A 23,827-nucleotide genomic window follows, 5' to 3' on the forward strand; every position below is an offset into this window, starting at 1 on the left:
ACTTGCTTAAAAGTCTTAACAGATTTTAAGTTTATCATACATTTTTTCTTTTATAGGCTCGAGGATTACATTTCAGACACACAGACAACATCAACCATTTCTTTATTGCAATGGAAAAAGTTGGTCTTCCTAAGGTATGAAAATGACTCTTTTTCTATAGTTGCCAGTATGTGTATTTGATGTCTGTATTCTGTATTTTAGTATCAGTTTCTTTAGTAGCATTACTTCAATACAATATTTGTCTCTTCACTGCACTTAGCTGAGATATTTCCATTATCAAGTACCGGTATAGTGAAATAGAAAAAAAACTAATGTGAGTAGAAAAATACTCAAATAAAAAAAACTTGGATCTTTCATTATCAAATAAATCAATTAAATTAGAAATTTTCAAAATTGAATAGTACCCAGCCATGTCCACACTGTGTAGTATTTCTATTTGTATCCATCTGATGAGTTGAGCCTTTTTCAACTGATTTATTTATATAGTTTTTTCTTATGTTGTTCTGTTACACCTTTGTCCCTGGTAAGGGGGAGGGTCGGGATCATGCTAACATGTAAACCCAGTCACATTTTGTATGTGTGTGCCAGTCTCAAGTCAGGAGCCTGTAATTCAGTGGTTGTGGTTTGTTGATGTGGTACAAAAATTAGACTGTTAGTTGTCTCATTTGAATTTTTTTACTTTTGTCATTTTGGGGCCTTTAAAAGCCTTTAAAGCTGACTATGCGGTATGGGCTTTGCTCATTGTTGATGGCCTTACATTGTCCTATAGTTGTTAATTTCTGTGTCATTTAGTCTCTTGATGAGAGTTGTCTCATTGGCAATTATACCACTTATTAGTATGAACCAACTAACCACCCTGTTTGCTCCTAAATTGGGTTAGTTTCACCATTCATTTTTCATCATTTTCTAGAATCCAAAATAAATCCAGATTCAAATAATTCTTTTTTTACATGACAAGGGTTATCAAATATGTATTAGCTTAAAGACAGAAGTTTACTTATATAGCTAATAGAACACTGACATGTTATAAAACACTACACCTATATGTTAATTATTCATGTTAGTGTGGTAAACTGTCAATAAATATTCATTGACCAAAAATGTAAAAATATAACTTCATTGATTAATTAATATAAAGCAATGCTACTGTCTATCAGATTGTCTTTTTCTGAATTTAATGCTGACAGGCTAGATATTTCTCTGTGTCAACAATTTATTCATATATATGCAGATAAAAGGTCAATGAGTTGAGTACTGCAGATAAAAGGTCAATGAGTTGAGTACTGTAAATAAGATTTTACCACACTGTTAAGGGAAATGTCCAGTAAAGGAATATATGACATAACAGAATTGTTAGTGAAGTTGTATAATTCTTGCATTAATCGTTTAACTTTACACACCATACATTTTATTATTGACATAAAGAAAGATAGACCTAGAGCTATATGTTAATGGTTCACGGAGAGATAAATAGTTTTGACAAATACCTGATGCATAAATTTACAACACATCTTAATTAATTTCTAACAGCTGATAAGATTTAGATATCATGCTGGTTTAATAAAAACACCTAATTTAATCTAAATTTCTTTTTATTATCTTATTTTTAATGAAACTTTATGACAGACAACAGGACTATAAACGAACAGAACATACTATAGATTGCTCATAAGGGAACATGTTATTAATAAACATTTCTTACCCAAAACTAGTAGGGTTTTCTTTTCAGGGGCATAATTATTTTAAAACCTTGCCCTTGATTACCTAACATTTCAGATCCTTCTAATTGATGTATTGTTAGGTACATTCCCGAAAATTGGATTCATTTAGTTGTCATTAGTTGCTATACGTAGAACATATTTGTTTTCCTTTCATTATTTTGTAGATGAATTAGGCTTGTTAGTTTTCTTGTTTAAATTGTTTTTCATTTGTCATTTTGAAGTCTTTTATAGATGACTATGCTGTATGGGCTTTACTCGTTGTTGAAGGCCATATGGTGACCTATAATTGTTAATTTCAGTGGCATTTGGTCTCTTTCGAAGAGTTGTCTTATTGGCAATCATGCCATATTTTCTTATTTTTTTATGCCCCACCTACGATAGTAGAGGGGCATTATGTTTTCTGGTCTGTGCCTCCGTTCGTCTGTTCGTCCATTCGTCCGTTTGTTCGTCCTGCTTCAGGTTAAAATTTTTGGTCAAGGTAGTTTTTGATGAAGTTGAAGTCCAATCAACTGAAAACTTATTACACATGTTCCCCATGATATGATCTTTCTAATTTTAATGCCAAATTATAGTTTTGACCCCAATTTCATGGTCCACTGAACATAGAAAATAATAGTGCAAAAGTGCAGGTTAAAGTTTTTGGTCAAGGTAGTTTTTGATGAAGTTGAAGTCCAATCAACTTGAAACTTATTACACATGTTCCTCATGATATTATCTTTCTAATTTTAATGCCAAATTATAGTTTTGACCCCAATTTCATGGTCCACTGAACATAGAAAAAAATAGTGCAAAAGTTCAGGTTAAAGTTTTTGGTCAAGGTAGTTTTTGATGAAGTTAAAGTCACATCAACTTGAAACTTAGTACACATGTTCCCTATGATATGATCTTTCTACTTATAATTCCACATCAAAGTTTTGACCCCAATTTCACGGTCCACTGAACATGGAAAGTTATAGTGCGAGTGGGGCATCCGTGTACTATGGACACATTCTTGTTTTATAAACAATTGCCCCTTGATCAGATTATGCAAATCAAAAATAATAAATTAATCATGGAATTTTACACCTAAATGTGATTAAACTTCCTGCCAAATTTGAATTTTTACCCAGATTTTATAGTTACCTCAACATTGAAATGTTTTGATACAACAGTCTGCACGGTTAGCCACTAGTCCGATGCCCCAGACTAGTAAAATTTGATTCGGACTAGTGAGTTTTTGCAAAATTTTGTTTGGACCAATAAGAAAAATGTCAGAATATTTGTCTTCGGACTAGTAGTTGAAAAAGGTTTTGGTGCAGACTGTACAAGCTTGGGGAATATGGTATCTTTTTTTGTGGTGAGATTGTAAAAGTGTGTATCAACCTTATCAAAATTAAAAGATTTGGTGAAGGAATTTTAAACAGAGGTTATTGAATGCACCAAGATTTAAAATAATGCTATTAAATTTTCTAAACAGTCATTTTGAAGTTTTATCATTCTTCATTGTAAACAAGCTATAAGTATGTACAATATACTATTTTATATGTAGATGTAAAATATATAATCAATTAATGCTCTTTATTGTATGGTGAATAATTCTATGAATAGTTACCAAAAATCTGGTTGTATATGTATGAAATGTTTATAGTTAAGTTCACTTTATAATTTGCCATCTATATCTCAAGTTTGACCTCTTTTATAAAGCTTAGATTGACAAATTACATTAAATAATTGACAGTTAATAACCGTTACTTGTCAAACATGTAACTTGGCTTCAAATAGGACTTTCCTTATTAAATATATCAATAATAGGATTATTATTAGGTTTACATTTATATTTTGTTATTGATAAAATCTGTATGTACAATTAGTGAATGATCAGATTATTGGACATTTTTGATAATAATAGAAATCGTTTGAATGTCAATATATATATATATATCTTTATTCTCAATAAACCATATACATAGGTATAGAAATATTGATTGAAATGACAGATATTGTAGACAATTAAATAAAGTAACTGACTTACTAAGGGTGTATTGAAATTATCTAAACTAAAATGGTTACTTTTTTTGTATGTCATGTATGTGAGCTTTTCTTATCTTTTCATACATCTTTCTTCTGATATCCATGATAAGATTTTAAAAAAAAAGTAATCTTCTTAAACCAATCAAAAAGATTTTTTTATGAAAATGTAATGCATCTGCTCTAATTTGTTGTGGAAATTCATGCACAAAGAAATTGAGGCTAAAAATATATTTCTCATTCAGAAAATTTTCATTCTTGTAAAGTTTGCTTGTTTTGGTAAATAGCAACATTATTAGTAATATTGTATGTCAGAGTAGGGTTACTTTTACATATGTCCTAAATGTAAGTGGCTGAATTGTTGGTGTGACCTAAATAGCTATCACAGTTTACTAGTTCTAAAAAAGCTATCACAGTTTACTAGTTCTTGAATAGCTATCACAGTTTACTAGTTCTAAAATAGCTATCACAGTTTACTAGTTCTAAAATAGCTATCTCAGTTTACTAGTTCTTAAATAGCTATCACAGTTTACTAGAATTTCTAAAATAGCTATCACAGTTTACTAGAATTTCTAAAATAGCTATCACAGTTTACTAGTTCTAAAATAGCTATCACTGTTAACTAGTTCTAAGTTGTGTTTTGCTTTAATTTTTCTTCTTAATCAATGTGTTATAAGTAAATCATATGTGCATTTCATTAATAGATATTTATTATTTTTTTTATAGATATTTTACCCAGAAACAACAGATATTTATGACAGGAAGAACATGCCGAGAAGTATCTACTGTATACATGCCCTCAGGTAATCTTTTCCTTCCTCACCTTACCAAACTTGCACCGACATGTGTGTAATTTTATTTCATGGTGTTTTTTGTTGGTTTATCCTTCTGTAACCATCTCTCATCAATATTTCATCATTTACTGAAGAAAATGGTAGTTAAAATATTGTTTATAGATGTTGTAATAGCTGTTATGCCCCCACTGCTTCTTATACCCCCACCTAGCCAAAGGGGCATTAAGTTTTATCCTTGTTTGTATGTCTGTATGTCTGTGAATCTCAAAATTGAGTTACAGATGAAATCTCACCACAAAGAAAACAGTGTTCGGGGAGAAAACTCTTACAATAAAAAGTCCTCGACTAGACAGGTGCAGTCTCAAAAGCGCCATAACTGTTCAATATGGAATGCAAAAATCTAAGCGAAATCTTGTGAAACCACAAATCAGGGCACGTAACAAATTTGGCAGAAGAACAATAAAAATAATTAGAACAAATACAATAGGTCTTTCCACAGAATAATGGATGGAAAGACCTTATTAAAATTAGCATCAAAGCAATATAGAAATATTGAAGCCAAGTTAATGGATTTTGTGTAAACTATAGCCCAGTAATAAAAACTCTACAAGGGGACAATCTGTTATGACTCCTTCAGGAGTTACACTTTTCAGAACATACATTTTCTTCCACTGCAACCAGGTAAACGTGTCGTCCCACTTGGAAATGTAAATTATTGTAAAAATTACTTTCTGCTGGATAAGTCTTATATTGATATAAAGTTATCTTTGATGATATATTGTGTTGCAGGCTATAGTCATTCTTTTTACTTTTTCAGTTTGTTCTGCTTCAAATTAGGAATTGCTCCACAGATACAAGATCTTTATGGAAAAGTACAGTTTACAGGTGAGGAAAACATTTGGTTTACACTATTTTTTTAATATCCGTAGAATAAAGCTCTTTGGAATTCTTCATTGAAGCCTTATCTTGATTTACCAGCTATTTAGTTAAATACATATTTTCAAACCCTTTCAAATCAATCTGATACTAAGTCTAATATCAAGATACCCTAGGCCTACATCTACTATTTCTTTGTATAGACATTTGAAAGGAATACTAATACTTGTACAGCTGAAATTTATTGTATATTTTTTTTTTTTTTTTCAAAAGCATCTTGATAGAATTTATTACTATGTATGAATTTTGATGAACATCAAGTGTTATTAGATGTTGGAAACAATAATAGAGAACCGGTTAACAACAAACGTGACTAACAAATTATAATTTAAATATGATATAATTACTTAGAGGGTCAATTTGTTTTCCCGGGAGTGATTGTTTATTTATTATAAAACTTTTTAGAGTAAATACTTATCTGGCCTATTTTTGCTTGATGAGCAATTTACAGATTTTTAATGAAATTAAGACAATAAACTGTAATAGTGTTTAGCATTAGCATCAGAGTCCCCGAAAATCAGACTGATTTAGTTTATAATTTTACATTTTAAAACTTTCAGAAGAGGAAATAAGTGCCATGAGATCAGAGTTGGAAAAATATGGAATTCAAATGCCGGCTTTTAGCAAAATTGGTGGAATACTTGCAAATGAGGTAAAAATCATTTTCTATTTATAGCGAACCCAATTGAACCTTTCTATAGATTTACCTGCAAGTTACCTGTCCATTTAAACTTTTGGCAGTTCTATTGTCCCATTGAACAAATACAACAGGTATTGTGCTCTGTATAGTTTATTCACCAGGACCTTTAAATTTCTTCTAAGAGAAATCTATCACTCATTGATTAATCTACCAGAGTAAAAAGTTTATCTGCTAAATTGATAGAAATTACATGTTTCACATAAAAAAAAATGCCTGTGATTTCGTGTTTATTAAACATTTATAATACTTTTTTCAATCTGTTCAAAAGACTTAATAATTTAATCATAAAAAGTTTGTTTTTAAAAAAAAAAGTATTGTTCTTATGAAAATTTGCATCTTTCAGTTTTTGTTAAGTTATAGAATACTTTTAAGAAGGCCTTAATATATAAACATCAACATTTTTAGGGGTTTTATATCAATTTTTTTTTTAGAAATAGGAATAATGTTGATTTTTTTCAGAAATCAACTTTTATTAATGTTTGAATTAGTGTTTACATTCAACAGATTGTTAATATAATACATTCAAAATCATACACAGATTTTTATGCATAGTAAAAGTGTTATTTCTATCAATTTAGCAGATACATTTTTTACTCAGGTAGATTAATCAATGAGTGATAGATTTCTCTTAGAAGAAATTTAAAGGTCTGAGTGAATAAACTAAACAGAGAACAATACCTGTTGTATTTGTTAGATGGGACAATAGAACTTACAAAAGTTTAAATGGACAGGTAACTTGCAGGTGAATCTATAGAAAGGTTCAATTGGGTTCGCAATAAAAAACAAAATAAATTTTAATGAGGCACTTGTCTTTTTTGGCTTACAATATATCTGCTTTATTGTAAAGTATATAATGTTACATTGGCACTTCATATATATATACAACTCTTCTAAACATCAACCCAACAATGTTAGATCTGTAAATTTGCTTTCGCAAATTTTTTGTTCTTCCACACAGGGATTTGAACAGATGCTACTGAGATATCGTGACACCAAATCGCCTGCACTGTAACTGTCCCGTTAGACCACACGACCACCTAGGCTTCATAAAAATTAAGCTTTCGGTGGCCGGGTGTTACCTTTCCACATCACTTTTAATATAGCGTCGTACTACAGTACATAATATGTATATATATGTATGCCTCATTAAAAAGATGATTATGATGGGTGACAAACTATATGTGTATACATTGCATGCAGTGACATAGGTCCAGACCTGGTATTGGTCTTGTCATTGGCAGAAAAACTATTAGGTCAACAATTTGAACATTAGTATAAACATCACAAACATTTCTGAATATTTTTTTTCAGATGACAGTTGACGATGCTGCATGTAAGTTTATCTTTTTTTATACTCCCGCTTTAAAAAAGGGGGGTATACTGTTTTACCTCTGTCTGTCAGTCTGTCCGTCAGTCCGTCCCATGAAACTTTCGTCAGAGCTCCAGATAAGAATTCACAAATTGGGGTTTTTACCCACCATTTTCTTATATAATTGGGTGATAAAGTTTTGTAATTGCATTATCAATTTCAATTCACCCGTCAGGTTAATATCAAATTGGGTTTTTCACCACCGAGCTCCTTAATGTATTGGGTTTTTTCATCGACACAATATTGAAATATTTAGGCAATATCAACCCCTTTTTTCCCCATCTATATGTTTCTTTCTTTTTTTAACTGTTTTATTTGGTTTAGAGTTATGGTGAGGGTTATTTGCTAGCTGTTTTATTTGGTTTATTCACTGAGGAGCAATTGTAAGTTTAAATTGTGTCCCGTTTCAAACCTTTTGCCAGTTTTGTATTTTCTCACAAAAACAGATATGTGTATTCACAGGCACTCGTCTTATACCTTAAAGTTTATATAATAAATTCTGAGACCAGTGCCTGTGTGCATGGTTTGTATATTCATCAATTCTAACCGTAAAATGAATAAAAAATAGTATATAAACTCTTACACTTGCATGATTTTGTTTTATTCAATTTACATAAATCTGGGTTTAGTTGACTTGTATTTAGAACTTTTGGTTTCTGATGCTTTATCATTTCGTAATTGATTTGGCCTTTCACTTTTTCCAACTGATTTCGTTTTTGATGAAACTCTGTGTTTATTAGCGATGTTCTCGTTTTGGTACGCACACATGCCCGTGCGTTCCATGGAAAAGAAGCCGAAAACATGCTTCTATTCAATATTTTTTCCGGACATTCACTTTCGTTTTATTTCAATGTATGTTATGATAAATCCCGAGCAATGCGAAAATAATATGACACACGCTAATTGGATGAACGCCGAGAAGATCGAAATGTTTTCAAAAACACGTGTACCTATTGAGCAACGGAAAACTCAAACAGGGACCCATTTCAGTTACTTGATGCAGGGATCTATTTTTAGAACGACAGGAAATTTCCAATTATAAATATAAAAATAGTTTACGCGACGACTGTAAGCAGATAAGGGTAAATAACGCAAATGGTAGCCAATAAAAGGGTTGAGAACTCATGGTTTTGGCATATTATTGGGTTTTCCGTTGAATTAATTGGGTTGTTGAACCCTTCAATGGACAATTGCATTGGGTTTTCTATTATTTGTATTGCGTGATCACGCAAATACGCAGCTTATCTGGAGCTCTGTTTCGTCACATTTTTCTCAGGAACTGAACATCCACCCTTTCTGTTATTTGGTATCAACATTTCTATATGTCAGCCATACCGTGTGATGCGTTTTTAGATTCATCACTTGACAACTTCCTGTTTACCGAACACTTGTATGATTTTTCACATGATAGCCAAGTTGAAAATTTTCATCACGTTTTTCTCAGGAACTACAATACAAGGATTTCTGAAATTTGGTTTTAGGATTTATATAAGTCAGCTTTACCGTGTGATGCATTTTCAGATTCATCACACGACAACTTCCTGTTTACCGAACACTTGTATGATTTTACACATGATGGCCAAGTTGAAAATTTTTGTCACATATTTCTCAGGAACAGCAATACAAGGATTTCTGAAATTTGGTTTCAGGATTTATATAAGTCAGCTATACCGTGTGATGTGTTTTCAGATTCATCACTCGACAGCTTCCTGTTTACCGAACACTTGCAAATTTTTACACTATTAATATTATCGACTTGTGGCAGGGGTATCATCAGTGAGCAGTAGCTCGCAGTTTCACTTGTTTTACCTTTTTGGATTGTTGTTTTGCAGTTAACTCTTTATTTTATTCAATTTTATTCAATTCAATATTTTATTGGAACGAGCACAATAAAGGCGTGATCAAAATACAGACAATTAAGATATTAAAACAACACATAAATGAAACAAAGATGGATGTAACAACAAGTCATAAGTAAATTCTATGGATACCATAACATTCTAATAATAAGATAGAGAATGGAAATGGGGAATGTGTCAAAGAGACAACACCCCGACCATAGAACAGACAACAGCAGAAGGTCACAATATCTGCATGTTTCATTGAAATATAACATTCAATGTAACAGTAAGTATATTCTATGAATACCATTACATTCTAAACTCATATTGATACCATAAACTTATACATCAGTATTATTCTAAATTTTCATAATTTTACTTAAAGCACACAATCACCTATATAAGATATATGTGTATATGCAGGAACTACTATAAAAGATTATTATCTGACGAAACAATATGGTGGTCTTTGAAATCAAGAGCATCTTCATTACACATACAAATAGATTTTAGTTCTTTTCAGACATAAAAAGTAATGAACTTTTATTCCTTTAAAAGATTTTAGGAAAAGATTTTAATAGTCATAGCCAGAGCAATGAGGGTTATCCTACAATCATTGTACAAATATTGTACAAAAACATGAACACAAATAAATTTTTGCTTTATTTGTATTTTTCCAAGTGATAAAATCTTCTGTTACTCAGCTTCCATGTTGAACAAACAGTTTGATTTTAAATTGAAGGATACTTATATCGTTTTTGGTCTTTGCAGACCTGTAGCATTCCTTTAATAATATGTAAATTAGTTAGTATAATAACATTATTGAAGTTCCATTTATGGAAAAACGTTTTGTACACATACCCATTCTTGTACCAGAATATATATTGACGTCAATGAGTGGTTGTCTCAACTTGACACCTTTGTTATTTGCAATATGGTATTCTTTTCTACATTGGTTATCACTGTAAATAATTATCCATTGTGAGCTATTTTTAAAATGTTCCCAAAAATATATAAAAATTTCATAGTCATTAGTGGCCAGATTTCAATGAAACTTGATATTTTTGTGCACTAAACATATTCTAAATTAATTCCTGTTTGCGAATTTTTTTGTTTCTCTACATCGCATAGAAATGGGCAAAATGCCAAACAGGACTCAGTTTTCTATACTGTAAACCTACCTATTTTCGCCAATACTTTATTTCCGGTTCAGTTCTTTTTAGGGCATGTCGTTGTGATTTAATTTTGCAATTCTCAAATAAACTTGATGTAGATATATAGCCAGATATAGTAGAGAAGAAAAATAAATTACATATTCATAACAATATAGGTTCTTGTTATTTTTTATTCACAAAGTAGCGAAAATAAATAGCTTGTAAAAGTTAATTGGCTTTCAGTATATCGAGGATCTTATGGTTGTTTTATATTTCATTGATGTTTCCCCAACATGTCTCTTCATTAATATTGTTCTTTTCAGTGCATGCTGCCATTATTGCAATAAATGAGGCAATAGACAACGACAATGCAGAGGAAACCATGACAGCGCTTCAGAACCCCTCAGCGTTGTTAAATCAATTACATGGTGAAAGTGCAGAAAAATATCAAACTTTATTGTTTGCAGCAAAGGAAACTAAAGCAGAAGCAGCAAGGAACAGGGTTTGTAGACAATATAGATAATCTAGCATGGTTGAGGATAAATATCTTATTCTATATATGGTCGAATTGTTGTGAATATGGTCATTGGGCTTCATGATTTTTATACCATAAAAAATATTTTGTATTCGTATAATGCTATGATGTTGTCATCATTGTGTGTTGTTGTTATCGTCTGAAGACAAATTTGGTTTCCAGACAATCACTTTAGTTTAAGTTAATGGATCTCTTTATAATTTTACAAGAAGGTTCAATACAACAAAAGTGTGATAGTACCATCAGGTTAGGAGTTACAGGTAGTGGGGGGATGCCCAATTGTAAAGGGGTTTATATATTTATGGACATTATGTTTCTGGTGTGTGCGTCCATTTGTCAATCAGGACGTTCATCTGTCTGTCCCACTTCAGGTTAAAGTTTTTGGTCAAGGTAGTTTTTGATGAATTTGAAGTACAATCAACTTGATACTTAGTAAACATGTTCCCTATGATATGATCTTTCTAATTTTAATGCCAAATTAGAGTTTTTTCTCCATTTTCACAGTCCATTGAACATAGAAAATGATAGTGTGGATAGGCCATCCGTGTACTAGGTACACATTCTTGTTTGCAAAGTTTAAAGAAGAACTCTTGAATTGCACAGCATTGTGCAAAAGATTTTTAAGATCTTTGACCACATTTATTTTGTGTCAGAAACCTATATTATGTAAATATTTTATCACAATCCAAATTCAGACAATGTATAGCTTGAATTATTTCGTCAAAATTTGCCCCAACTTTACAGGGTTTGAGCTGTGTGGTCGTATAAGGCTACACTTTACAAAAAAATTTATTTGTAGCTTATTCCCCTTTGGCTGAAAAGTTCCCCTTACCTTTCACAGTGATTGTGTCAGACTGGTTCAGTCATTTCCAATTTATTAAAAACATTTGGGAGGATCTGAAAGTGACCATCAGAAGCAGGTGATAACTAAAATAAAATGACTTTTAAGGCAGGTTTGACTTATTTGAATGGTTTATGTAATTTTGAATTTTATTTTTTTACAGAGTTTGGACAAGAATTTAGAGCATGATGTTTATGATGAGTATTTAACCCAAGCTGAAATTCAAGGAAATGTTAACAAAATTAACAGTAAGGAACAATTAATAATTATGCATTATTTAAAATCTTTAAGCACATATGCAAAGCTTTATAGAAAGAACTGAAAATCAAATGTCTAAGTTGGCAGTTTTATATTTATTGTCAATTTCTGCTAAATTAAAATACTTTGCAGTTTTATATTTATTGACAATGGCTGCTATTAAATAAAAAAGTCTTTGATTGTGCACCTGCTGGTACACAAAAAAAGTTATATAATATTTGTTTTGTCGAACTTATTTTGTTATTATGATTATTTCTTTTAGCTGTTGAGGCTTTAGTGAGAGTTGATGATGCTTTATCCAGAAAAGACAAAGATTTATTACTACAGCTGCTAAAATCACATGATCTTGGTATTCATAATGTCAAAGATGAAAATATAGACTTTTATATCATACATCTGGATGAGGCTAGGGATAATAAAATGGTAAATAATTTTTAAAAAATCACATTAAAATACTAATCTATTAAACCAAAAAGAGACACCAAGAGCATATACATATAGTAAGATAGCAAAATGTCAGCAAGATTTTTTTTTATAATTTTAAAAGACTTCAACCTAACCGCTAACTAAGTTCATAAGTACTTGAAGTCTCCCAAACAGTGTTTGAGCAATTACCTGAAAATAATATGATGAAATCTTTTTAAATTTAGTTATGTTATATCCTGTGAAAAAATGAAAGTCCAGTCCGATTTTCCCTATTTCCACATATATCATTAGGACCAGTGGGGAGAATATAATTCATTTTTTACATAAATAAGGCCGTTAGTTTTCTGGCTTGAATTGTTTTACATTGTCTTATCGAGGCATTTTATAGCTGACTATATGCGGTATGGGTTTTGCTCATTGTTGAAGGCCGAACGGTGACCTATAATTGTTAATGTTTGTGTCATTTTGGTCTTTTGTGGATAGTTGTCTCATTGGCAATCATACCACATCTTTTTTTTTATATTAACATATAAAAAAAGAAGTAATATTGTTGAAATTAAATTTTTATATTTCCATTGCTTATTAAGAAATAATTCCTTCATGTTATGCTCTATGCTCATTTCAACATGGGTAGGCATTATATTTGTCGATATTTTACACTGAGCATTAGAGAGGTGTAAAATATGGTACAAAATAATGCACAGATTTGTAAGATCATGACATTAAATTTGTGTCAGAAACCTATACTTTGTCAAAATTTTTATCACAATCCAAATTCAGACAGAATCAGGCTTGAATATTGTGTCCAAATTTGCCACAACTGTTCAGGGTTCAACCTCTGCCGTCGTATCAGGCTGCACATTGATTTTAATTTATACATTTATCATATTTTTACAATGATTTAATTTACACATTTACTTTATTTTTACAATGATTTGAAATTATAATTAACAGAATAATAACACTGATAAAGATTCTGTTTTGGGAAAAGAAGAAATCCAGGAGGCAGTCAATCAAGGCAACTTAGATGCTGATGTAGAATATCAAAGTGAGTATTTTGGACTTGGTGCATTGAAATATTAAGCTGGAGTATGCTTAAAACAACAGTGTTGCATTTTCTTGTTCTTCTCGTTACTGTGAAAGTACTTCGTGGGTATCAATTTTCGTGGTTTGAGCAATATTTACAAGTTCATGGTTTTCATATAAAAAATAAATAAAAATTAAAGCCTTTAGAAACAAAGGTTACAAATAGTCTTGATTGAAGGAAATTGCAAAGTAAACATTGACCCGCGTAAATCGTAGTGATAACACTAATTAACCAATGATAAAGTGATCAACAGATTAAAGACCATCAAAGGTGTTAATTAGGCCATAAACATGTCACCTTAAGAAAACAGTAACATAAACAAATGTTATAAACATATTTTGAATTGTCAAATAATTGTTATCATCAAAATCAGGAACATATACTGTTCCCAGTCAATATCAAGCCCAGCATGAAATAATAAACTATGAGTTATAAAATGAACACTTTATCATACTAGTATATCAATACCGGAAATATGACTTTCATCCATCAAAAATATTTGATATGAGAATTAAATGATCAAAAGTTGGATATAATTCTGTAAGCGGTTGTAGTTCTGTGACTTCTAATAAGTATTCTATGATTTGGCGTTATTCAATATATTCTCTAGATCATATAAGAGTCAAACCTACCGATGGGGATCTTTCCATGTCTTGATTTGGACAATGGTTGTTTTATTTCGTTGGACACTTAAATTCGTGGATAACCATCCACGAAAACCACGAAAATTGGTACCCCGCGAATAAAAGTACTTTCACAGTAGTTTGGCAAAAACATTTGTGAATTATGTGTGGTTGATTAATCTGATCCAAATTATATTATTATACTCTATTCTAGGAGTGGGGCCATATTGCAGTCACCTTGTTCATGTGTCATTCTGTTTGTTCTTTAAACTAAAATGTCTGTCAATTTTTAATCTGAAGTTACTGGACACAATTACTTTATATTTAAATAGCAGTTAGCAAGTGTTCAAGTTCGTGCATGGGGTAATTATAAGCAGTAGTCAAAGTCAGCTGTTATTGATTACATTTTGCAGTGTAAACATATACAGTCAAACCTCATTGTGTCGAAGTCAAAGGGATGGACAAAAGTATTTGACACATCCTAGGTTCGACTCATCTGATGTTGAGTGTGTTGTCATAAATTTGGAATGCATGAAATGGGTATAAGATTTGTGTAAACTAGATTATCTCCATTTTTGGTCCTTCATAATAATTACACACAAGTACAGATACAAATCATCATACTTTATGATTAGGGTACATAAGAAGTACATTCAATTTGAATTTTACCATTAGGTCTGCATCTTTGAAAAATTCCCTCTTTCGGAACTTCAAGTCATTGGGGTCAATTTACATCAACCCAGTTCGACTCATCAGAGGTAATTATGCATGGATCAAACAGGAATTTTTACTGGGACCGAGAAATCACTTTTACTGATCTGAGTTTTCCACACAATGAGATTTGACTGTATTGTAACAGAGTACAATGCAAAAAACAGGTTTTAATCATGATTACTTTTAGATTATGTTCAAATAATAACTCGCTCGATTGTTGAGCCATCAACATTTATGTTGATAAAGTGAGATATAATGAAACTGATTCTGTAAGAGTCTCTGTGCCAACAATCTTATGTGTCCAATTCTATGAACTTTGAATGAAAAGTATTTTCATCACACTTATTTTTAGGAATTACTTAAAGGAATGACTTCATAATTTATTATGAAAAGGGGATTGGGTATTTCAAGCACCACAATGCATGCAACTTATTGTTGCTTCAGAACAACTTATTATGAAAGAAACTGAAAATAAGACTGCTATATTTTGTAGGAGCTTTAGCAGTAACAAATATAAATTTAGCAATAGCAAATGATGAAGTAGATCATTTGGTGAAAGTTCTACAGAGCCCATCGTCTCAACTTCCTCCAGTGTTTGATACAGCTGGTTCATTATATATGGAAGAATTCAAAAATATGAAAGATGAAAAACAGGTAAAATAGAATGATCAGTTGAATGATTTTATAATGTAAACAATTAACTATTACTTACATTTGAGTAGTATACCCAGCTTTATACATCCTTTCTGCATATTTCTGTTGTACTTGACTTTATTTTTATTAAAGGTTGGGAAAACATCAATTTAAAGGTAACAACTGATTTTAAATCAATATTCATGAAATTTGGTATGCAGTTCTTTGTATAAGCACTGGTACATATCATTTTGACACATACTTCATACTTCATCTGTCTGTCCTGTCTTGTGAACAGAACTATACCTACCAAGTTGTTATGGAGTTTATATCAAAGGATAATATTAGCTTTTTCTTGGACAAATTCCAAAATCAGTTTCAAACAACTATTTTTTAAGGAGTTTTGCCCCTTGAAAATTTAGATTATAGGAACAATTACATTGTATGTGATCTAAAGGCTACATTTCTCAAGCTGAAAATTGCAAAAATTGCATTCAAAGCTTTCTCACACCTACCATATTTGACTACTGCACACAATGCCACAGTTTGACACAATTTAATTCCACATTTATGCAGCCTTGGATACAGTGCAGCAGTCTTGCAAAAGTTGGTGTGTCACCACATGGTTTTAATAATGATATTTAAATGGCTTAGTAGTCAAATTCATATTTCTTTAACAATTACTTTATTAATTAAACTTAGAAAATCCTGTTATGTTATTAACTTCAGAATTTCATTCTGTCAAACGAAAAAAATTGATATGACAAAAATATTATTTGTTTAAGAAATAGAATTACTAATATTTTATGTTCCTGAGTAAATATTTCCCATTTTGATCTAAGGATATACAGTCTAAAATTGTTTAGCACTTTGTGATATGTTATTTTCTGCTTTATGCTCATCTAGGTTTAACTCTTTAAATTTTATCTTCTAGGATGATTTAGATTACGATGAAATTTATGCAGCTGTAAAAGGTAGGAATATTAGACTCTCCTTATTTATAACATAAAAGAATGAAACTTGTAGTGCCATTACATTATACTTACAATTATAGGTCACCTGGTCTTTGAAATGATGCTTTGCAGCAAGGTAAAGGTCTTAGAAAACATGAAATATTATAGAATTGTGGATAAATTGTACTTAACGTCTTGATAATATTTAATTCTAAATCCATGTTTCTATTCCTGTAAACTGATAACTTAATGCTTTCTACATCTGTTCTTGATGTATTTTTAACAGTAGGATGATATGGGTGATTGAGCACATGAAAATTACAACCAATGATATTCAGAAAATTTTCAATTCAATTCTTTATTTACACTCAGAAACAAAATATGTGTTACATATAGAATAATAGGTAGTTTTGATACTGACTCTATCATGTGGAATATCTAGACGAGCCTGTTAGGGCGAGTTAAGATAATCCACATGATATAGTCAGTATCAAAAACAAAACTACCTATTATTCTGTTTATCGGTAATTATGATGTCACACAATGTATTGCCTAATATTTTCAGTGATACAATCAGTACGTTAATACTCGAAAATATTAGGCAATAAGGTCAAAGGGAAAATATATGAATAACCGATAAATGAGGATCCTGGTAAATGAAACAACTGATAATAGATTGTTGTAAGAAAATTTGTGTTCAATATGCTTCAATATGCTTTGTGAGATCTCAACCCTCCTCTATACCTCTATAGCTAGCTATTGTAGATTAAACAAACACACAGCAATACGCAAAGCAAAACTCTGCTTAATTGTTATACCTGTTTAAATTAATAAACTAATCAATATAGTACTGTATTTGTGAGAAATTCTTACTGGTAGTAAACATTAATATATCATAATTATTTATATCTATATAATGAAATACATGTATATCAAATACAATCAGAGACTGGAACATTTAAAATCTTAACCTCTTGATAAAAGGACAATAGTTTAAATGTCATTTTAAAAACCTGAGATTTAGTACACAAGTTTCCTATGATATAACCTTCTAATTTAATGCCAAATTAGAGATTTTACCCCAATTTGATGGGTTATTCAGTGTGCATCACACGATTTAATTTTTAATTCGATTTTAAACAGTAGAAAACCATTAAAAAACGTTGATGACAAAGTTATGTCTATTAGCTGATAAACAAAACATTGTCAGCCAATCAGAAGACGTGTTTCATCCAAAATTGAATTATTGATATATGACAGCTTCTTTTTGATACATCACATCATTAATTACGAAGTAAAGATCTCTAAATAATGCATTATTTATTTATTTTGTGATGTCATGTTATGGTCCTACTTTTCTGTAAACACATCAGTTTTTTTTTGCATAAATTACTTTCATTCAAAGCAATTAAGTGTAAAATTATATTAATTAAGTATTGGGTAATCTAGGCTTTCTAAGATTTGTAGTCGAGCTCCATTGGAGCATGCTTTAATGTTTGATATGTGTTCACATCCATTGCTCATCCTTTGAGCGTATCATTTGTGGTCAGTAGTTCATTGTTCAATTTGTTTTCTTTACCATTTGGTATTTAGAAAGTGTTTTATAATTGAATTAAATGTTCTTCTATCATCTAGATGTTATACAGGCATCAATCAAATCCAACATTTGTCTTTAAGTTTGTTACATTTTCAGTGTTGTCAGCAGTAGCAGCCATTAACCAAGCTTTAGATGTAGGTGACCCTGAGAGGACATTTAAAGCTTTGTGTAATGAGGACGCCTGTGTTCCTGATCTGGATGAACACAATATGGAAAAATACCAAAAACAATTAGTGTCTCAGAAGGCAACTAAATCTGAGGTTAGTTCTAAATACTATTATGTTATTAGCACATGATAATAAATGTTAGACTCAACTTAATGTTGTATTCTATTTTATATCATGGTTGCAAAGTTGGTTGAAAGATAGTGTTAATCATGAAGAAAAATATACCCAAATTGAGGATATTATTATTAATTTTGTACAAAAAGGCAATCAGGTTAAGATTTTCTTGAACTGCACCACAAAATGATATTCTTTGAAATATCTGGTGATATTTATTAGGTTGCTTTTGAATGATGAGCAAAATTTACCTGACCAACTTGGATTCTAATGGAATTATCTGGCATCACCTTTTTGAGAATTTGTTTGTCTGTACATCCAGACATGCCTCTGAACATCTGTACATCCTGAAATTGGTTTCCATTCTCTAATCAGTTTCCCTCAACCAAATGCTGAATTCTCATTTCCTTTTTTTATTTTAAATTTGCCTAAACCAAATGTTATGAAACTTAAACACAATGCTCATAATCACAAAACACAAATCAAGTTTTGATTTTGGTGGAGTCACCTTTACCATTCTAGAGTTATGGCCCTTTACAATGGATCAGTCCTTGAAATAAACTTTTATCTTATTTTGTACCTGTTATACACTTGCTAATCAATTGTAAGATATTAAAAGTTTCTCATTTACAGTTTTGTTGCTGTGTCTGTTTATTGAATAGAAAGTTGAGTAAAACTTTTCTCCTAAAAAAGTTATAATTATAGAAATAAAATGCTGGTTTGTTTCCTGTAGACCAACTGTAGAGAAATATTTCTAAACATTTGACATTAGATATAAATATGATGGGTTTTTTTCATTACAGGCTTCATGTGAGTTACTGACCCATTATGAAATCTGTACCTGTATTGAAGAAATCAATCAACAAGTAACAGAGGAACATGAGCGTAAGTGAACAATTGGAGTGGGGATGTAAAGTTGATGTCTGTGCCAAAAACAAGTTATTGTAAGAGCTCTCTTATAGTTTTAATTTTAATATACAAATATTAAAGGACCCACAGTCATCAACTCACATCTAAGTTCATGTCATCTACTAAAAAAGTGCTTTTATTTTTATGTTCCATTTATGAGCATTAATTTTTGGTCTGTTCTAGAGTTGTGCCCCTATACAAATGGAAAAAGTGCTAAATTTTTCGTTTCCTTTCTCTAACTTAAATTTGCCTCAATCAAATGTTATGAAACTTATGCTTATTACTATAATTCACAGATCAAGTTTGAATTTTGTTGCCATTACTTTTACTGTTCTAGAGTAATGTCGATTTTTGTTTTTTTTTTCTTCTCTAAAAATATCAATTAAGTAATAATTCAAATTGAAGTTATCTTCCTTTGTCCATGATGATAGTGAATCAACTTTATACAATGCAATGTTCAATATTGCCTTCCACTGATGAATTAACGCAATTTTTACCCTTCACCCATTTATATTTTTTACATTCAAGCAAATAGCACAAACATAAAAATTTGATGGAAAAGTACTTATATTTAAGAATGCATTGGTATTGAAGATAAATTTGTTTGTAGGAGTGTTGGCGATAGGAGAAATCAACAAAGCCTTGGGAAAAGGAGATCCAACTGTAACATTTCAAGCTTTGGAGCAGCCCTCTGCAAAACTTAACTCAATTGATGAGAAGCAGTCATATCGCTATCATGTGTTATTGGTTCGACAGAAACAAGAAAAAGAGAAAGTGAGCTTATGCCTTGTTAATTGAACCTTTTAAAAATGAGAAGATATATTATAAGAACAGATATTTGATTCAGAGATTAATGTTTAATATTTGTATAGACTTGAGTTTATTCTTTTTTCTAGACCCTGAGTGCTTTAGTAATGGAAGTGTTGTAAATACATTTAGATTCAGTCACAACTAAGTTTCTGATCACATTAATGAAGAGTATAGCACAAATGTAGTATTATAATGTTACTCACTTTAGATGATGTACTGTCAATTAACAGAACTATGAATGTAAGAGTTCATGGAATCCATATCAAAAGTCTGAGTTATCATTTTAATGACAGTCCGTACTGTCCTGGTTTTCCCAATTATTATCTTGATTGCCTCTTGTGGTAGTTAAAAAGTCTTTAAAGATTAAAATTGGTTTGAAAAAGAAATGTCTGGTAAGGTCAAATTGTTTTGAGGAAAGCTTACTCTTTATTCCTATATATATTTTTAACAAAGGTTTATTATTTTTCTTGACAGGAAACTGGAGATGAGGATGCAGAACTATGGATTGAAGAAATTCAGACCTCTATAGAATCTGGCAATAAAGATGCTGAAACTGGTCTCAAAAGTAAGGGGGCAATAATTGTATGGTATATTTTCATCACAAAAGAAAAGGCATGGGAAGAAATTTTTTTGAGGGGGCATTAAGTTTTACCTTTGTCCTTCTGTACGTAGGTATGTATGTCATTACATACGTCCATATTTTTCATTTCCTTTCTCTTACTTTCTTTTTCTTCAAACAAAAGTTATGAAACTTATATGCAATGCTTATTACCACAAAACACAGATCAAGTTTGAATTTACGTAGCGTCTCTTTTACCATTCTAGAGTTATGCCCCTTTACAGATGAAAAAAATGCTAAGTGTGTCTGTTCTGTCCCGCTTCAGATTAAAGTTTTTGGTCGAGATAGTTTTTGATGAAGTTGAAGTCCAATCAACTTGAACATAGTACACATGTTCCCTATGATATGATCTTTATAATTTAAATGTCAAATTTAGAGATTTTCTCCCATTTTCACGGTCCACTGACATAGAAAATGTGGATGGGGCATCTGTGCACTTGGGACAAATCCCCGTTTTTGGTGATTTACATATAAATGGACTTAGTGTTTTGGTTTTCAACATTACACTTTTTCACAGATAGAAGATATCCAAGGCTAGATATAGAAAAGTTCTCATCACACTTATACTTGTGTTCACTTTTACAAATCTGTTTCTCTGTTACCATAGGGTAAACATCTCCTTATTTTTTATATTTTCTGTTGGTTGGATTTTCAGTTTAAATTATATATTCCTACAGACCTACAAAGGAAAGGATGTAGAAACTATAAACAGATTTATAAGAAATACTTTTTGTGATTTTTACCAATATATCCATGGAATATAATAATTAAAGTGCTGTATAAACATTTCACAACCAAATTTCTTATTAGCTATAATTGCATTTATGAAAAGTAAATGCTTTATCTTTTTTACCTACTGGGCATTTTATAAAATGAAATTGAAGATACCAATTTGGATTTCTAGTTGCACCTGAAATAGTGCAAATCATGAAGTTTTAAACTAAATTTAGTTATATGCTTAAACAATTTACAATAACATACTTAGGCAAGTTCGGATGAAGGTAAATGATTACTATAATTTTATTTGAGAAAATTTGCTTTCAACATATTTTTATGTTCTTTGTTTGTTTCTGGATTTAACAAGGTTTCACATGGGTGCATTTTCCTATAGAATGCCTTATCCTTATGTCATTGTTCAATGGTGTCTTTAACACTGATAGATCCTTGGGGAACTCATTCACAAAAAGCATACAATGTGGGAAAATGATGGGAACAGCCCAAACAAATCATGATGTTGCAATCAGCTGACATACACTATATTCATAATTAACACAGGTGTGTACTCAAAGTGTTTGAAGACACAGCAATTTTACCAGGGGAACAACCAGTGCTATAAGATCTCTGATGTATTATTTTTTATATTTACACAGTGTCTAAAGGTCTGTTTGACATAAACAGTGCTATAGATGGCTTAGAAGAAAATCTTGGAGATAGTTTGCAGAATCAAGATCTTGGACTACACAGTATAATACCTGAATGTATGGACCAATACAAGGATGGACTACAAAAGTGCCGGGAAAATAAGCTTAAGTCAGGTATAATTTCTATTTATAGTGTGAAAAGCATTGCTCTTATTAAGGCTAAAAAATTGAATAGAAAACATGAATTATCACACCCCATTTTAGCTCCTTACCAATGAATTTGAAGGGGTCTTCAGGTTTGCACTCTGTCTTTCTATCCATTCCTTAATCTGGCAAATCAGTTTTCCACACTTTTTTCTGCTGTGTTCAAATCAAAGTTGGTATTTTGATGAAATCTAGGTATACTGATATCACAGGACTATCACAGTTTGGAATTGCATTTTGAATATGGCTCTTCACGGTTAGTTCGGCCATATTGGATAGGGGCAGATTTTCAAAATGGAGGTAAAAAAGGTGTGAAAAATACAGGAAAACATCAGTAAAACAAGGCAGTTGCTTGGAAACACACATAGGATTTCCCATTCTTTCATACTATTTCCACCTCTTTCTAAAATATCTGCCCCTATCCAATTTGGCCGAACTAACCTTGAAGAGCCCTATTGATATCTTTCCAATAAAGTTTACCTCTGTTGTATAATCTGATGATCTTTGTTTTGAATGATAAAATTAATACTTAAAAATGGCATTGATAAGAACCAACTGGAACACTTATAGATCTATTTCCTTTGTTTATACATTGTTGATCTGCAATCTTGTTATGTATTTGACCTATCACTGTAGGAAGTGAAGGCAGTGGGTGGATTATGAACAGACTAGACCATTTATAGATATAAGAAGATTTGGTGTGAGTGCCAATGAGACAACTCTGCATCCAAATAACAATTTTTAAAAAAGTAAACCATTATAGGTCAATGTACAGCCTTCAATGCAGAGCCTTGGCTCACACCAAACAACAAGCTACAAAGGGCCCCAAAATTAGTTCTATTTCCTTTGTTTATGCATTGTTGATCTGCCATCTTGTTATGTATTTGACCTATCACTGTAGGAAGTGGAGGCAGTGGATGGATGATGAACAGACTAAAGGATGGATCAAAGTTTTATTACAATAAACACCAGGATACCTTTGCCTGGGCTAGACCTGATGATGTTGTCAAAGATCATTCTTTATTAACAAAAGAAGAAATACAGGTATAATTTTCACTTATTATGTTATGTATTTATTTCTAAAGTAAAAGACACATTCAGTAAATTGGTAAATGTATATAAGAAATTTCTTTTCATCGTCCTTAAGGACACTGATATCACCCTTCTCAGTCGCGCTGTTATTCTGTGATTCTCATGTCACTGCTTTGAGACAAGAGCAGCCATTATAAACGATGTCACAATGTATGAGGAGACATAATCAAGCTTACTTCACTCAAGCATAGTCTTAGGGAGGGTGAAAAGACCAGTAGTAGAACCATAAACAGATAATCAGGTTTTCCTTGTATAGATATCACAAAATATCAGCTGCTCAATACAATGTGAAGTTTTTTTAACTCTTTAGCAGTGTTCAATTACCAAAAAGGTTCACATTGTGGCCCTTTACTGGTATGATA

General features: G+C 31.2%; 1 protein-coding gene across 1 annotated transcript in view; it reads left to right on the forward strand.

Annotated features, from left to right (window-relative positions):
• The window catches only part of LOC134715413 (ras GTPase-activating-like protein IQGAP1), a 92,140-nt gene that overhangs the window by 14,559 nt on the left and 53,754 nt on the right, over window positions 1–23,827 (forward strand). The window contains exons 4-20 of the mRNA XM_063577572.1: window positions 57–134; window positions 4,455–4,531; window positions 5,340–5,407; window positions 6,019–6,110; window positions 7,470–7,491; window positions 10,846–11,024; window positions 12,062–12,146; window positions 12,419–12,579; window positions 13,537–13,630; window positions 15,500–15,660; window positions 16,574–16,613; window positions 18,286–18,449; window positions 19,274–19,355; window positions 19,990–20,153; window positions 20,664–20,754; window positions 22,179–22,343; window positions 23,275–23,417. Coding sequence (XP_063433642.1) covers window positions 57–134; window positions 4,455–4,531; window positions 5,340–5,407; window positions 6,019–6,110; window positions 7,470–7,491; window positions 10,846–11,024; window positions 12,062–12,146; window positions 12,419–12,579; window positions 13,537–13,630; window positions 15,500–15,660; window positions 16,574–16,613; window positions 18,286–18,449; window positions 19,274–19,355; window positions 19,990–20,153; window positions 20,664–20,754; window positions 22,179–22,343; window positions 23,275–23,417 — 1,866 coding nt within the window. The remainder of the gene's footprint in view (window positions 1–56; window positions 135–4,454; window positions 4,532–5,339; window positions 5,408–6,018; window positions 6,111–7,469; window positions 7,492–10,845; window positions 11,025–12,061; window positions 12,147–12,418; window positions 12,580–13,536; window positions 13,631–15,499; window positions 15,661–16,573; window positions 16,614–18,285; window positions 18,450–19,273; window positions 19,356–19,989; window positions 20,154–20,663; window positions 20,755–22,178; window positions 22,344–23,274; window positions 23,418–23,827) is intronic.

This window comes from Mytilus trossulus, chromosome 4 (genome assembly GCF_036588685.1).
Source record: "Mytilus trossulus isolate FHL-02 chromosome 4, PNRI_Mtr1.1.1.hap1, whole genome shotgun sequence".
Taxonomy (NCBI): domain Eukaryota; kingdom Metazoa; phylum Mollusca; class Bivalvia; order Mytilida; family Mytilidae; genus Mytilus; species Mytilus trossulus.